The sequence below is a fragment of the Heteronotia binoei genome, unplaced genomic scaffold (genome assembly GCF_032191835.1).
Source record: "Heteronotia binoei isolate CCM8104 ecotype False Entrance Well unplaced genomic scaffold, APGP_CSIRO_Hbin_v1 ptg001331l, whole genome shotgun sequence".
Classification (NCBI taxonomy): domain Eukaryota; kingdom Metazoa; phylum Chordata; class Lepidosauria; order Squamata; family Gekkonidae; genus Heteronotia; species Heteronotia binoei.
This window is the reverse complement of record NW_026800237.1, coordinates 376,146-394,424: the sequence shown is the minus strand read 5'-3', so window position 1 is coordinate 394,424 and position 18,279 is coordinate 376,146. Positions and strand designations below refer to the sequence as shown.

General features: G+C 41.8%; 1 protein-coding gene across 1 annotated transcript in view; it reads right to left on the bottom strand.

The window, feature by feature from the left end:
- Window positions 1-18,279, bottom strand: part of LOC132591032 (receptor expression-enhancing protein 3-like) — a 59,678-nt gene that overhangs the window by 13,869 nt on the left and 27,530 nt on the right. The window contains exons 3-4 of the mRNA XM_060263903.1: window positions 603-679; window positions 197-317 (exon numbers count right to left, since the gene is read on the bottom strand). Coding sequence (XP_060119886.1) covers window positions 197-317; window positions 603-679 — 198 coding nt within the window. The remainder of the gene's footprint in view (window positions 1-196; window positions 318-602; window positions 680-18,279) is intronic.

The window sequence follows — 18,279 nt, the reverse complement described above, 5'->3', positions numbered from 1 at the left end:
GACAGACATTAATCTATTATGACATCTACAACCCACAACATATACATTTCTTAGTGTTAAACACAAAGTTTTACTGCAGGTCTCTCTCCCTGTCTCTCTCTCACACACACACACAAATATACACTTTAAAAACAACCCTTCCACCCCAGCTATACTTGCATTTAAGTATTTTATACAATTCTGGGGAAACTCTCACCTTCTCTTTTGAAGAAAGAAGAGGATGAAGAAATTTCCTATAGATTAGACTTGCCCCTCTAGTATATGGAGAGAGAAGCCAAATAACAAAAGCAATTTTCAGTTCATAGTACAGTGGAAACCTGCAATACATAAATCAGAGTACAGAATCAGGTTACACACTACTGAAGACCAAGTACACTCCTTCCATTACCCTTGCACTGCACTCAGTGTTACACTTTAAGTGTTTTTTGCAATAAATCCAAGGTTCAGGGGGAGAATGATAGGTTCTTTAGTACAGGGTGTTACATTATAACTCTACTTTTCACAGGATGACTTCTTATGATCTTTTACATCATTAAGCATGTATTTCATATGTAGGAAACACATTATAGCTGTGATATGTTTAGTGCTCCAGCGGTTCTCACCAAGAGATCATTAGGTCTGCTATTGTTTCAGTAACTGTGTAAAGCGCAAAGACAATCCAGTACATCATCCACCGTACCTGAGAAAGAACAAAAACAGCGTTAAGCCAATCATTTTAGTTTTAAATACATCTGACATGCACACACACATAATTGGCTGTATTCACATTTCAACACAAGTCAAGCTATGTGTTCTTGTTTTTAGTAATTATGTTCTTTTAAAGGATTGGAACTGTAAGCAGCAGACAAGAGATTTAAAAGCCTTCTGATACACAGTTCTTTTGTTCTAGCCTGCGTCAAAGCAGCTCTGACAGTCTGGCCAACTTCTGCTGTCAAGTGAGCCTCCAACATGTTCAGGAAGCAACTGTTCTCACACCGCCATCAGTGCACTGCAATCAGTGAAAATGTTATCTATTGAATTTATTTCCTTTACAAACGCACACCCCCTTCGTCAACCCAGACATAACCCCACCATCTTTTAATGAAAACAAATAATTTAGAGAGCATTAAAATATGCTTACTGATTGAGAAATCAGCTATGTATGTTCAAAATTTCATTTCAGCAACAATGGTAGCTAGGACTCTCAGCTAAAACCACCCTTGTTATACTAGTTTAACTTTCATGCCATCATCCCCCCTCCTCCAAAATATCAGTAGCTTTGGTTTGGTAAGGGTGCTAAAATTCTTGCTTACAAAGAGGAAATTTTGAAGTAACTGGTGGAGGGAAGAAAAGTTTCTTTTCTAGAACACAGGATGTTTGTGAAAGATAGGTATCTACAAGCTGGGGACCTGCAGAAGGCATCTCATCTCCCCATTATCTCCACCTTTCCTTTCCCTTCCCTGAGAATCCTATAGCCTCCCACTTTTTCCTGTTTCCTTCTCTTTATCAACCCACCAGTCAACCTACATTTATCTTTCTCCCCCCCCCCCAGCTATTTTCAGCTTCCTCTCCTCCCTCCCCATGGAAACTTTTCCCTGGGAAAATAATTGTGTTGTGCCAGTTGTGGGGTCATAACTCAGTTGCACAGTGTTCGCTGAGCTGGGCCAGTTATCTGGTGATGGACAGAATAGGCCTGTTTGCACAGTGGTGCACCTGCAGAACGTGCCTTCTCCCAATATCCCCCCTCCCTATATTATTTCTTCTTTTCACTCTTCTGGTAGCCCCTATATCCACAAGTTTCCCTGCTTCCTTCTGCAGCCCTTATCTTCAGCTATATAACTTCGTTTGTGCCCCAACTTTCCCCATAATGGGGACCCAAAACAGCTTACATCTCTCTCAACTCTTGTATTTTATCTCCACAACAACCCTGTGAGGTAGGGTTATACTGAGTGTATTGAACAGTAGTAGCAAGCAGCCAGGCCAGGCTGAGTCATTCAAGTTATATGGTAGTAAGTCGTCTGGTGGCTGCTGCCAGGCCTGGTCCCTATATGTCCTCCCTCAAAAGCCAAAACAGCTCTAGGAAGGGCCTGCCCCCACCTTTTACTGATAGAAACCAAGGCCTTAGGGCTGGCAATACTGCTGTGTTTGCCAATCCACTAGAAGTGCTGTTTATATAATTTAAGGGGTTTAAACTATATTATTTTAGATATTGGATTTTTCTGCAACTTGGGGCTTTTCTCAGGTTTACAGTAAGATTTTTTTAATCTGTTCATGGCTCTGCTTTCTGTTTTAAGTATTTCACAGGCTGAACAATGGTGAGAATTACACTGATGATGAATATCAAAGTCTGAACTTTTTACTGCTTTAACAAAAATGTATCAGGGTATAAAATTCTGTTTGGCATATTTATGAAATTCATAAGTATGTCTTATAATACAATGTCAGCATATATACTCATAAATAAATCCCATACTATTCAACACAGCATGAAAGTGCTGTTAGAACTGCAGCCTTGCTTTCCTACAAGAAAAACTGCCAATACTAGAGACAAAGCACTGCAAACTGCTTGGCCTTAAAAACAAAAGCCACTTTATATATTTTGTTAGGACTAGGCAAAATAATATAATAAAATGTACAAGCTTTCAATTTCTCCAGAAGTATAGGGCAGAGGGCAGAAATTTCTCAGATCATGATCCTGACCATGTCCTCCCTTTCCCTCTACGTTCTAAAGGAGCTGTGTGCCCTGTCAAATGTTAGAAGAGTATTTGAACATATGTTGGTTTTGGTATTTTTAGTGGGGTGCTTTTTTTTTTAGTCTTCTCCCCAGAAGACAGCTTAACACCAGTACCTATACTTTTCAATCTACCCTCCTTCCTCACATTTCACCAACCATACTTATAAGTCATGGCCTCGAGGGCATGGTCTGAGACATAATAGCTTTAGAGAAGGTGCAGAGAAGGGCAACTAGAATGATTAAAGGGCTGGAGCACTTTCCCTATGAAGAAAGGTTGAAACGCTTGGGACTCTTTAGCTTGGAGAAACGTCGACTGCGGGGTGACATGATAGAGGTTTACAAGATAATGCATGGAATGGAGAAAGTAGAGAAAGAAGTACTTTTCTCCCTTTCTCACAATACAAGAACTCGTGGGCATTCGATGAAATTGCTGAGCAGACAGGTTAAAACGGATAAAAGGAAGTACTTCTTCACCCAAAGGGTGATTAACATGTGGAATTCACTGCCACAGGAGGTGGTGGCGGCCACAAGTATAGCCACCTTCAAGAGGGGTTTAGATAAAAATATGGAGCAGAGGTCCATCAGTGGCTATTAGCCACAGTGTATGTGTGTATATAACATTTTTTGCCACTGTGTGACACAGAGTGTTGGACTTGATGGGCCGTTGGCCTGATCCAGCATGGCTTCTCTTATGTTCTTATAATCCACTCCCCCTCCCTATCCAGCCTGATAAACAGTTTGACAACTAAAAAAAAAAAAAAAGCCTGCACATAGTTCTGCATCATCTTGATTGGTCCCAATCAAAAGCATCATGTGGCTTTTGTATTTGTATTTTGCTTTGGACCAACGTTCAGCCTCTATCTGCTGCACCCTACAGTATTTCAGCATATGCATCCTAGTTCTTCCTATTGGAGATGTAAACAAACAAACAAAAATTCTCAGGATTTTGTAGTATACAAAATATGTGCTCTTTGAACACATATGGTCTTCCCACAGTTACAACAGGGCCAACAGCACATACGAACATGGAATTAAATGTTATAACACTGAAAACACTGAATTCTGTAGTACTATATCAGCATCATAGTTTTAAAGTATATTTATATAACAAACATTTAGCGGTGTGCATTTGGATACACCCAAGCTAAGAATATATCTGAAAAATACCTTAACAGCATTTTTCAGATATATTTCAGAATCCCAAAAAATATCAAGGCTTTTATTGGGGGGAGGGGCACAAAAAAAACCCAAATATATTTGAGGGTATATCTGAAAAACAGCACAGCAGCAGATTGCTCCTGCATTTTCTTTGAAACACAGAGGCTGGGCCTCAAAACAGGACGAGGAAGCCAGGGACCCTGGTTCTCCCCATGGGCAACTTCTACAAAGGCCAGGTAGCGGCAGCACTTGAACAGAGAGAGGAAAAAACCCCTCTAGGAGTTGGAAAAACCAGGTGACTGGTATGTGCCAGATGGAGACCTTGGTCAGCCACTGGGCCACAGATGCCTTAGAGCAATGACCCCCAACCTTTTTGGCACCAGAGATCGGTTTTGTGGAAGACAATTTTTCCACGAACCAGTGGCTGGGCAGAGCTAGGGGGTTTGCCACCCCAGGCTGCCCCCCCCCACTCATGCCACATCCAAGGGCGACCCGATGCCCCATGGCACCCTAGGCAGACTCGCTGCCTGGTGCCCCACAACCACCCCGGCACCTCTCCCCTCCCCTCCCCACCGCACCTCCTCCTCCCTCCCTCCCTTCAGACCCTTTCCCAGCTGGTGGAACTGGCTGTAGCGCAGAGTTCCGGCTCTCTAAAGCCCCCCCCCCGCCCGAACACTCAAATTGAGGGTAAAACCACGTTGCGGGGCCGGGCTGCGCTCACCGTATCTGGGAAAAGGTCCAAAGGGAGGGAGGAGGAGGAGCGGCGGGGAGGCGCGGAGCCATGGGGAGGAGGCGAAAGGAGGGAAGGGTATGGAGGGGTGGGGAGTGGCTATAGTGGTGGGGGACAAAGGCAAACTAGGTGCTTGCCTGGGGCACTGGGAGGGGGGTGCAGAGCCCAATTTGGCACCCCCATCCTCCCGGCGCCCTAGGCAACCGCCTAGTTTGCCTAGCGGGAGAGCCAGCCCTGGTCATCTCCCTGCCCCTCATGGGGGTCTTTAAATGGGGGAAGACGGGGACTGTTTCTGCCTCCCCCACCCATTTAAAGACCTATTTAAAGAGTCTATAAATGAGTAGGCTAAGGTCACAGCAGCAGCAGCTGCTGCTGCTCCTCCTTCTACAGGTCTGGGATCCTGCAAGGGTAGGCAGCCTTGGAGTGAGGCCATGCTGCCTCTTTAGTCTGGGGCTGCTCTGCCTAATTCCACGGCCCAGCTGCTTGCAGGTCACAGACCGGTACCAGGCCATGGATCAGTGGTTGGGGATCCCTGCCTTAGAGGGCACAGTAGAACAGTGCCTGTGGGACAGAGCAGGCTATTCTACCATAGTCCTTTTCTGCAGTTGCTTCATTAACTATTTAGCTTCCAGGTTCAAGTCAAAATACTGACAACCACCTACAAACTGCTTTATGGCTTAGGGCCTGTATATCCCAATACAACCTGATGTGGCAGCTCTGCTATCTTGAGCAAAGCCTTCTGAAAGTTTTACACCTTGCAAATGGGTACAGATCAATGCCTGCTGATGGGGCACCCGCAATAAGATCAGGAGTGCTCCCAATGTTTTTATCATTCTGTAGAATGTACAAAAAGGAACTGTTCAGCAGAAACATTTATAAAGGACATAGGGTCATAGTTAATGTTTGCAATTTTAGGCTGTTTTCATGTATTTGTACATTGAATATGCAACTCTGTTATACTTGCAGTTCTACCGCAGTGTTGATCATTATGTATTATACTGCTCTTATTACATTGTTTTTAATTGGGCATTCTGCCTTGAGTCTCAGTGAGAAAGGCAGACAAACAAATGAGTCTGGCATCCAAATTTTGGTGCAGACTCCTAGAACAAAGAAAAGGCCTGAATTATCTTATAAGGCAGGGTGTCAAACATATGGCCCACGGGCCCGATCCAGCCCCCAGAGGGCTCCAATCAGGCCCACAAGCAACTAGACATTGCCTATTTCCTTCTCTCTTGCCTGCTTCCTTCAGTTGTCATTTTGAGTTTCTCCCCTGTGATATGCCAGCCAGCAAAGCAGTTTCTTCTGCTCTTTCTGTCTCCCCCCTCCCCTTTCCCAAAGGGAGGAGGAGGCACCTCGGCCAATAGAAGAGCTGGGCTCTGTAGCTCTGCAGGATGATTAAGTTTGCCAGGCTCAATCAATCAAATTGCAGAGCTACTGAGCTAAGCCTCTCTTCCTTAGTGGCTGACGCTACTCCCCCTCCTCGTCTCCTGGGGAAGGAGGAACAGAGAGCTTCCTTTGCCCAGTTCCCTCTGTTGGGAAAGATGCAAAGAAAACACTTTTAAGAATAGTGATGTTTTGTTGAAGCTATGAGTGTTTTGCCCTGCTATGGAGAGACAGCGAGTGAGTGATGGGCTTGTTATGGGTTTAACTAAGTTTGCCTCCATCTTTATTCATGCTCTCGTGATCCAGTCTTTCTCAGTAGGAAAGTGTGCAAACTATTTAGAAGAATAACAGCAAGCCAGAATAAGACAGAGTGTGTGTCCAGACCAAGTTTACCCAGCACATTTCCTTTGATTTTGTTTCACATTTTCCTTTGATTGATTGGGGATTTTGAACTTGGACTTCCCAGATAGAAGGCTGGTACTGACAACTATACATGGCTCTCTCTCTGTTCCTGCACTGTCTCATAGGAGCTACAGTTATTTTTCTAGGGAAGACTACAGTTATGTAGATAAACACAGTCCTCAGTCTGTGCCATGGTGCCTTCATATGTTCTTATCCAGCACTTGAAGCAACTTACATACAAAAGCTCACAATGCCCAGCCATTTTATGTTTTCCTCTGGGTCATAGGATCAAAGCACTAACCATGAGATTTCTGTAATGAATGTCAATAAATCTAAAGTAGGTTTGCAACTTAGAGGTGCGCACCTGAACAGTATACTCAAGATTGCTACAGCTCAGACATTATCTCCAGTTTTTGATGCAATAATTCAAAGCAAGAGGTATCAGTTATCAGAGACTGTTAAAGAAAATATTGCAAGCGTGCTAATGTTGTGAGCATGTCTTACTTTTAAGTAAAAGAAATCTGTGTTTGTCTGTGCCCTTTATAAAGTTTATATCTGTGCTACCTGGCATTACATTTTATGACAAACATGGCCCAGGCCCAACAAGGTCTCATTTAGGTTAAATTTGGCCCTCATAATATATGAGTTCAACACCCCTGCATAAAGTATAGTTAAGCCCCAACACTCTATGTTCTCCATATGTCTCTGCTATAGAAAGACAGCATGTCAGGAAGATGGCTATGTCAAAACCCTAATCCTCCACGTGCTAATTTCCCATATAAGGTAATGTTTAAACTGATACTCCCTCTAAGCTGTGAAGTCTTGTGAGCAAAAATTCTACTTCATGAAATACTAGCATTAAAGTTCTGAGCTACTGCATAAATTAGTTTTGGGGCTATTTTTCTTACGTTAAAACAAAACTGTGAGCTATCTCACACTAACTCAGCTTATTTATTTGTTACGTTGGACTTATATGCAGTCCATTCTACAAAGACTCAATGTGGCTAACATAAAATAAAGGCAACATTAGTATGGTTAGAGGGAACGTCTCCCCCCATGCAACATAAAATCATGTCTTCCAATTAAGATCATGCCACATGCTCTTTCAGCAGGTTTGAACTGGCTTCCCTAAGGAATGAAAAAATGGAACTGTTCATTCAACAGAGTGAAAAAGCAAGCTCAACATCAAATGCTGTGACCCTGGCATCCTCATTATTAAAAGCCACTGAAGTATGAAGTGGTCTCTACCTGAAAGGAAACTGACACTATACGATTGCTATTGTTACTTTTGACAAGACTAGAATTTTTAAAAAAGCAGTAGAAACAATTTCCTATTGTTCAGACAAACTACATATAGCAGAGATGTGTAACTGGCCCATTTCATGGCTGTTCTCATTTCCTGCTCTAAGGTCTGAGGGGGCAAGCTGGTTGTCAAGCCAGGAAGCAGACAGGCAGTGACAAAGGAGTTCAGTAATGTGTTTGAACAATGAGAGGCTAAGCAACTTGAGAAGGTCAGGCAAAATTCTACTGGTCTCCTGCGCCACAAGAGCCAAGCCAAGCTGGTAGCTGCAGTACCACCCTTCAGCCATCTGCAATGGTGGTGCTGAAGTACAACAGAAAGTAACCTGGGTGTTCTGTCCTTTAACAAGCTATGACAGAGGTGCAGAGTTAAGGTGACTGGGTACCACAAGCATAGGCTGCAGCTTGAGACAGGGCAGCTTACGCTTAGACTAATCGGAGCTGCTGCCTCTGCATTATCTAACCCTGTCATTTCATGGGCAAATCATCCACTCTGCCAGCATGCTCTACTCATGTTGTACAATGTATTGAATGGCACCAGGCACAGCTGGAATGCAGGAGCACAGACTGGCTAGAAATACCATGCTGAGCCTCCCAATACATTTTTTTTAAAGAGCAAACGTTCTCAAAGCGTGTGTCTGGTGGGCAAGAGAAGTGTCTCCAGTTTGTAGTCACTATTTAAATAATTGTCTACAGCATTCGCAAGATGAAAAGTGAACTGCAGTATTAAGTTCAAGGATCTGCTCCCACGAGATATTTAATCTGCGTATTCTACAATTCCTACACTGACTGATGTCAGATTTCATACTTCAGAGTGGAGGACAGAAGGAATCTATTCCTATCCACACTATATACGCCACCGCAAAAAGGAGCCAGATGCTATTTTACTTGTTTTAAAAAACAGAACTTAGCCTTCCAGTATTAGACAAGGTTATAGATTTTTAAAAACAAATTCAACTCTAATGCAGGTTAGCATATTATATCCACTGTCCTGCTTTTACACATAAAAAACAGAAGTGTCTAAAACTTCATAAGTGGCCTGACTTGGATAGCTCAGACTAGCCTGATATCCTCAGATCTCAGAAGCTAAGAGGGTCAAGCCCTAGCTAGTATTTGGAAGGGAGACCACCAAGGAATACCAGCATTGTGAGGTGGAGGAAGGGAATGGAAAGCCACCTCTGAATGTCTGTTGCCATGAAAATAACTACTTTGTTAGTGGGGATGTCCTGCATCTTCTAATGTAGAAGGAAGGCTATTCCAAAAAGCCGCCACTGGTAATTTTCAAGAAAAAAAATAAGGTACAGAATCATTTCATTCAGTACAACTAATTTTTGTCCCATCAAAAAAAACCTTTCCCACTGTAAACATAAAAGGCCCCAAAGATGTAATTCATATGCTTGTATCTCCTTTTACTTTCCAGAATGCATGGTAGATTGCTCATACTTTATATTTCTTTCAGATATCTCAAAACCACACAAATATTGAGGATTCGGCATTTATTAGAAAGTATGTAATTACTAAAAACTGCTTAATCAGTGGACAACATAGCTTGATAAATCAATTTTAGTAACTATGAGCTCATGTCTTGAATCATGCCCTCTCTCATTCCCTTTATGCCTTGAAATTCTTTGGGTTTAGACAGACTTCTTAGCATTGAGATTGAACAGAATGCTAGTCATGTGATGATATCCTAAGCTTAACTCTCAAAGGAATTAGAGGGTATTTTAAGCCTGAAGGAACAGAGTTAAATTAGTGTACACGCCAGCTAAAGTTACTACACTGATGGGCTGTCTTATCTGAAAAGCTGACCTTCATATGAACTTTGTAGACTGAACACAAGACTTCAACGCCAACAAAATAGGGAAAAAATAGCTTGGCTTTAAAACAAGTGTAATTCAAGATTCTGGCATATATGTCTGTTAATCACACTGGAAGCTTCATGGAGCCAAATTTAGTGGGGTACAAATTTTAAAATATAAAATTAAGTCACTGTTTTAAAATAAAAGGCCCCAAAATAAAATGTAGCCATTTAAGGAAACATAAATCCTGACTGCAAATTCCAGTGGGAAAGCTGCATTAGCCTCCTGTAGCGAACATAAAAAACAATATTGTGGCACCTGAAATCTGTGGATTTATTAGAGCGTAAGCTTCCAGGGACTAAAGCCCACTTGATCAGATGCAAAAACCTGATTTCAGTGAGCTTAGACTGGAGCAATTCTGCATAGGACTGCCATGTGAAGAGATCTATGCTCTTCAATTTTTTTTTCAAATCTATTTTGACCCCTTAGTGACATGTCTGCAAGAAAAGCACCATTTAAAAAAGATGCTCTCTTTTTAATCAAATAATTTTAAACCCTTATAGACAAAGGCGCTTGAAGTCTGTATTTTCCCAGGATATTTCCTATGGGATAATAGATGCTCTTAAATGAAAGTCTGGGACAGGAATTTAATCCTTCAAAGATACTTACATCTACAGTTCAGTGGCCCTATCATCGGAGCTTTATTCTTGGTTTTTATTGTAATTCCAGTAAATAAGACCTTTGATTATGTAAACCACCGTTATATTTAGAGCAACTACTGAATAGAGCAGCTCCGTAGAGACTCTATGCTGGGGTTTAGGACTGCACCACTCTACCTTTGGCCTACTTGATGCCTATGCATTTGACATTATGCTCAAAGGGGGCCTTTAATACGGAGACCCTATCTAGCCAATTACCACTCTTCAAAAGCAGGAGGCAAGAGTCTTGCAGACAGGCCCTTTTCTGAGCAGGATATCCAACTGTGGCTACCAGGGGTCCCCATAGACTAGGCTGTGGTGTTCTCAGGCTGGTAAATAATGCAGAAATCTTTATTCTATAATTAATACTTTATTAACATTATTAACCAAAGGACTCTATCTGTGCAGAGCCTTTCTGCTTGCTCTCCTGAAGCTCTTCTGCCTGACAGCCATACACTTCTTCCTTAGTCTCTGTTACTAGTTCCTTTTTAACATTTCTTAAAGGAACCTTATCCTCACAGGCATACCAATTGTCCACATGCACAGGCTGGAAGCATAGGCCAGCATGGAGCTAAACCATCTTCTCTTCATCTGGAATGTTGCTGTTATGGCTGACAGAGAAATGGTGGATAGACAATAACCAATTATAGCATATGTAGAACGAAAACCAAGAATTTGAATTGAAAAAGCAGTTCAGTGCATTCAGTTAAAATCTAAGAAACTGGATTAACTATATACTGAACATATTGTGTGTACAGAAGTTTTACACTTCAGATAAGTGCATATTCAAAAACAGTTATTTTTATATTCAGATATAGAGGTTACAGTCAATATCAGAAATGTTTGCATGGTGCTAGCAGAAAAGTGCTTATTCACTGAAATGTATAGCATTATGAGCATTTTATTAGCAGTTTGCTGTAACTTTCACAGTTTCCTTCCCTAGAGTGTACTTAAAATGCATATTTCTGAGAATCCGATAGAACCAAAGTGCCTGATTATTCATATCCACAGCAGCCTGTGAGGAACTAATGGCCACAAAATACCTCATTTAACAAAATGACAAAAGCAAAATGCCAAAGTCCAAGTACATTATCTTCACATGACGAGGAGACTTTGCAATTTTGGCCCATCAGGGAATCAAAGTTCAGTCTTGTGCTTCATTCTCTAACAAATCAATAAGAAAGCTTAAACAGAACAGAGAAACAGTGCTAAAATAGAACTGCACAATACAAACTTTGGTATGTCAAACAAGGCACCAATCTTCCCAATGAAGAACACCAATAATTGTGTTTTAATTTAGAATTACTTCTCATGTCACAATTCCTGGGGGAAAGTGACTGCAGCACATAGTTAAATTTGAGAGTAAACAAAATACTGACAGTGTTAATAGTCAAGGATGTCCCACTTTAGTCCTTTTGTGGAAAAGACAATTTCATATTTTTTGGAACAAAAACTTTTAAAATGAAATGTTTAAAAATAAAATTAAATGAATCATAGAATCACAGAACCATAGAGTTGGAAGGTACCTCTAGGGTCATCTAGTCCAACCCCTGCACAATGCAGGAAACTCACAAACACCTCCCCCTAAATTCACAGGACCTTCATTGCTGTCAGATGGCCATCTAGCCTCTGTTTAAAAACCTCCAAGGAAGGAGAGCCCACCACCTCTCGAGAAAGCCTGTTCCACTGAGGAATCACTCTAACGGTCAGGAAGTTCTTCCTAATGTTGAGCCAGAAACTTTTGATTTAATTTCAACCCATTGGTTCTGGTCCTACCTTCCGGGGCCACAGAAAACAATTCCACACCATCTTCTATATGACAGCCCTTCAAGTACTTGAAGATGGTGATCATATCACCTCTCAGCCGCCTCCTCTCCAGGCTAAACATCCCCAGCTCCTTCAACCTTTCCTCATAGGGCTTGGGCTCCAGACCCCTCACCAGCTTCGTCACCCTCCTCTGGACCTGTTCCACCTTGTCTATATCCTTCTTAAAATGCGGTCCCCAAAACTGAACACAATACTCCAGATGAGGTCTTACCAGAGCAGAGTAAAGCGATACCATCACATCACGTGATCTGGACACGATACTTCTGTTGATACAGCCCAAAATTGCATTTGCCTTTTTAGCCACCACATCACACTGTTGACTCATGTTCAGCGTATGATCCACTAAGACCCCTAGATCCTTTTAGCACATACTACTGCTAAGACAAGTCTCCCCCATCCTATAACCATGCATTGGATTTTTCCTACCTAAATGCAGAACTTTACATTTATCCCTGTTAAAATTCATTTTATTGGTTTTAGCCCAGTTTTCCAGCCTGGCAAGGTCATCCTGTATCCTGTTTCTGTCTTCTTCTGTGTTTGCAACCCCTCCCAATTTAGTATTATATGCAAATTTAATAAGCATTCCCTCTAGTCCTTCATCCAAATCATTGATAAAGATGTTGAACAAAACAGGTCCCAGGACAGATCCCTGAGACACTCCACTTGTCACTCCTCTCCAAGAGGATGAGGAAACATTCACAAGCACTCTTTGGGTGCGATCTGTCAACCAGTTACAGACCTACCTAATGGTAACAGGATCCAAACCACATTTTACCAACTTGTCAACAAGGATAGTATGTGGAACCTTATCAAAAGCCTTACTGAAATCAAGATAAACGATGTCTACAGATCCAGCAAGGTAGTCACTTAAAAAAAAGAGATCAGGTTAGTCTGACATGACTTGTTCTTGAGAAAATCATGCTGGCTCTTAGTAATCACATCCATTTTTTCTAAATGTTCCAGGACCAACTAATGATTTGTTCTAAAACTTTTCCAGATATAGATGTCAAGCTGACAGGTCGGTAGTTACCCGGATCCTCTTTTTTCCCCTTCTTGAAGATGGGGACAACATTCGCCCGCCTCCAATCTTCCGGCACCTCTCCTGTTCTCCAAGAATTTTCAAAAATAGCCAGAGGCTCAGAAATTACATCCGCAAGCTCTTTTAGAACCCTTGGATGCAATTCATCTGGCCCAGAGGGCTTAGTTTCATTTAAAGAAACTAGGTGTTTATGTACTACCCCTACGCTGATCCTAGGTTGGAACTTCATATCCTCCTTATATGTTCTGTTCTTGCCTTGTTGAGCACCGTTTCTCTCAGAAGAGAAGACTGAGGAAAAGTAGGAAATGAGCAGTTCCGCACTCTCTTCATTACCCGTTACAATTTCACTTTCTTGCCCTCGCAATGAGTCTACCATGTCCTTGCTCTTTTTCTTACTCTGGACATAAGAAAAGAACCCTTTTTTGTTGTTTTTAGCATCTTTGGCCAGCCTAAGCTCATACTGAGCTTTAGCTTTCCTAACTTTTTATCTACAAGCATTGGTGATTTGTTTATATTCATCCTTGGTTATAAGACCCTCCTTCCAATTTCTAAAGGAGTCTTTTTTATTTCTAAAGTCTTTAGAGAGCTCTTTATGGAGCCACTTCGGTTTCCTTAGGCTTTTTCCAAATGAAATGAAAATTGAACTGAAAATTATGGACAAGGAGTGAACACTTCTACAATTATGTTTCACAACAGATATACTACTTCTGCTTAGTCCATCTTTTGAGTCTTTTTACACACCTTGATTTCAGAGGGCTGCCTTGGCAACAAACAGGCTTAATAAGACAGAAGTACATCTAGCTCTCTGTGCAGCAAACTTGGTACTAACCTTCATATGAAAAACGCTCTATTCCAATCACTCCTTAAACCAGAATAGCTTCAAACTTTGGCACACCCTATTGCTTGAAAAATTAGGAAGCCCAATTTAGAAAGATTAGGCTGTAAATTTCCTCTATTCAGAAAGCTAACATTTATCCATCCAGCTATCTCTATACTGCCAGTCACCACTCTAATTTGTTTCCAATAAAACCATTTCTGAAGTATGGAAGAAAATGCCATGCATTTTGACCCCAGAGATAACCAGATCAAGTGTATATCCTGCTATATGAATAAAGACAATACAATCTTGACACTCAAGTTCACTCAGGAAGTGCAAAAGTAATTCAGTGCAATGTAAAAGTCACACTTAGCTGGGTAGTACTATACCACTTTATGTCGTTGCAATAATATATATTTACCAATCCGAGTAAGGATGCTGCAGGGCATTAGGTTAAAAAAAACTGTCAAAAGGAAAATGCGCAACTGGAGGTTGTTTATTCACTCTGTAAAGGTTTCTCAGAAGAATTTCACATAAAAACTCTATTGGTTCACTGATCCAAGCACTTCCAAAGTTTACTGACCTCACAAAACTATTTTGTTATCCACCAGTATATTATCAGGTCTAAACAGTTCAACCATCTTTGTTGCTATCAAAGATTTCAGGTTTTCATGGCTAGTAACATCATTAGGGTTTGTAGAATCTTTCGGGCTCAAGTGCCGTGTTCTACTGGAGAAAGTTTTCCTTCCAGACGTTTCGTTCTCAGCTGCGGAGAACATCCTCAGTGGCGTTGCAGCCGGAGCAGGCGCTCTGACCTTCTTGGCTGCTGTGCATTGAGTGGGGCCAGGGCTGCTGGAGAGCTGCTATTTATAGGCTGGAGGGGGTGTGATGAAAGGGCAATTGGTTTGTGGATGTGCCCATTGTTTGGTGGGGCTTCCTGGAAGGGTAGTGATAAGGAAACTGGCTGTTGAATGTGACCACTGTTCTGTGTTAATTGCTGGGAGGGTTGGAAGGGGTGTGAAGATAAGGAAGATGGTTGTTGACTGTGCTGATTGTTCTGTGTAATGTGCTGGTTGTTCTGTGACTTTCTGCAATTTATAGTCTGTAGGGTGTTTTGCAGAGCTGGGTACCAAGATTGGTGGATGAAAATGCCTTCTTCCTTTCTGTTAACAGCATCTTTGTTGCTGTTTACCACCTGGGACATTTTCTAGCATTCATCCTCCTGGGTGTTAAATTTTCTTTGGCTCTAGAACTCTAACGTCTACCCAGTTTCTTGAAATTTTATAAAAGTAATGACAGAAGTGCTGCATGTAAGTAGTGGGATACCTGTGAGATTTGTGAAGAAGGGAAATCTCATCTTCCTCATCCCCTCAATTTCTCCATTTTCTCCCTTCCATTTTCTCTATTGAATTGGTTCCTCCTCTTTTCTTAACTCTTCTGCTGACCAGACCCCCAATCAGCTGGGCATCAGAGCTTGGAAGGTTGACGGAAGAAGTACACCTTTTTAACTATCTATTCTTGCTGTAGCCACCCACCTACTGGTGAAGGTGGATGGGCGGGACAGATTCCCCCTCCATTCCCCATCAACAGTTGGGGACAGTGGTGACGGCAAGAAGCTTTAAGCAGTAAGCACAGAGGGCACACTTTCCGCTCTGACTTTTTTCCCTTTCTGAAGCACACTTGGTTGGGGAGTGTCAACAGTTCCAAGTGTTGCCAGTGCTACCTACCACCTTGCCCCTCCCCACACCTCAGCTCCCAATTCCTCATTCAACTATGCAAAAGAAACAAACATGCAAAGTACCAAAATGGAAGTATTAACATTTGCATCATAGTGGGATATCATGCAGAAATTTAATGTAGCACAGCTTCCAAAGCAGACTGAAGTTCATGCCTACCTCTTTCCTCAATACACAGACAACTGATAAAGAAAAATATCTGAAGCTACTTAACAGTTAAGAATATTCGTAGCCAAAACATAATTAAGTTATTTAAGGAACCAAGCTGAGACATTCTCAGCCACCCCTTAAATTATATCACCTGTTTCTTCTTCCTATAGCATCTAAACCATTTGTTCCATTTCTAGCCCTTTTTAGAATAGCTGTTCTCCCTTGCAGGAACATAGGTCTATTGCAGGAGTTGTCAGGATTTCAAAAGAAGGCATGTTAAAGACAATATTTAGGCCCACAAACTGCACAAATAGGGAAGGTGGCACCATTTTAACTATGTGTACATCCCTTATCTAATCTTCAATCTCCAATTATGAGACTGAGGATATGGACACTGTGTGGTTGCCTTATGTCCCAGATTCCTATCTAATCTATGTAGATTGATAGTTAAAATTCTACTAGTAATGACCAGAAACACAAATGGTCATATCATACAGGCATGCTGCTGACAGAACTGGGGAAGAGAAGCAAACCCACCCAATTCTGTTCCCTCAGTGCAGCTCTCTGAGCTGCACAGTTTTTGGCCTGTAGGGATTTCATAGATACCAACCATGTCCCTAAAAGTGCTGGGGAAAGATTTTCTATCACTGGAGCATCAGTAGGATATAACTCCATGGTTTTTAGAAGTCTGGAAGGTACTGCTTGCCTTTTGAGAATTTAAAGGAACGCCCGCGTTGTGAGGAAAGGGTCAAATACAACTGCAGTCCACACTCACACATAAGAACAATTCTATACGCTTCAAACATTTAATCTTTTAGAATGTCCAAACAGGTCACAAGAACCAACAACCTTTGATCTCTGTAGCCTGAGGATTTGTCAGCTACCTTGAATAACAGCTGACATGTGTTGACTCTCCTATAGACAACAGCCAAGGACTGAGAAGGTAGGTAGTTCCTGCATAATCGCACCTCCAAGGACACGCTATCTACTCTACCTAACTTGTTGGCATTTTATGAAGGCTGTAAGAAAATTTGGTTGTAGACTTTTTTTTTTAAAGGTGGAATTAGTTTTGCAATCAGCTTTTTGAAGAACGGTGAGTCTTTCAGTATAATCCCATGCAGAGTTATTCCTGTTTAAACCCTCTAAAATAAATGGACCTAGATCAGAGTAAATTTGTTTAGGACTGGGCTGTTAGATCCAATCAGCAGCACAGGAAGGTAATTTTAGACTCTGGACTTGTCAGACACTCCCATTAAGATAATGTGTAATTCAAATGCAAAGCTATAGTGTGGTCCCCCATAGCCCATGAACAACAACCCACAACTCTCATATTGCAATGGATCTTTCCCACAGGAGGAACAGGCAGCCAATGATAAAAGGGTCAGCAGTGTTAAAAGGGGCAAACAGCCACCAAGTAAGGAGAAAGTAAAAACAGACATGGCAAACATAAACATGTAAGCCGCCCTGAGCCTGCTCTGGCAGAGAGGACGGGATATAAATCGGGCAAAATAAATAAATGAATATAACAAATCTAGCAAAACAAGAAATCTTTACTGGAAACACAGTATCAGAGAACCTTGTCTGCTGCTGCATTATATAATAACATTCTCAGCAATGGATACCCTGATTTTGAGCCCTGCTTCTACTACTTGAAAGTGAGTAACAGAAGCAGTAAAAGGAAGAGAGATCAATATCCCCCTGTCCACACTAGTCAATCTCTGAACTTGCAGGGAATAAACACAACATTAAAAGCCCAAGCATGGAAATTTTAGCTTACTCTCATTTTAATGACTACTTTGCCCTGTCCATATTATTAGTTATGGGGGTGTATATCCCTTCTTGGACATTGGTCTCAGATCATCAGTCATTGCTTCTCGTAGAGGCAGAGTCACATATTTTTTATTTTCAACAGACACACCTGGTGGTGGTGAACAAGCCTCTGACAACATCGTAACTACTTCAAACAGCTATTTGTGTGAGACGGGTTGGTTATTTAGATATTCTTAGATATTCTTTTCTTAGTGAAGTTTAACAAGGCTCTACTGTGAAACAGCTGGTGATTTGCTGTTTTGAAAGATCACATTCAGTTAACTTCTAGAATGGAAAGGCTGTCCAGGAAATTAGACAATCCCACACTTTCCAATACTAATTGAACCTGTGGAGTATTGGCCCTTACAAGAGCCTGTTCCCTCATCTAAGGAAGAGAAAGCTGCTCAGCCGACTGAATCTCTGTCCAGCCTGGCTCCCCTTAATCTCTCTGAATAGACAGTGGCACGACACACCGTATCAGAGGAAATCCCCACCTGACCGGTCTGATCTCAGGCTCCTTTCTTGTGCTGCCATCAGAGGCTTTGGTTGGGCACTTTCCAGCTCTCTTTTCTTTGGTGATCCTAGGGAGTGGCAGCTTCATTTGCATAGACTGAGAGGCTTACATGCTGCCCACTCCTTTGAGTCTCTCTCTCTCTCTCTCTCTCTCTCTGGATAAATATAATCAACTGGAGCAAACTGAGCGTCACAGAGTTCAAAAT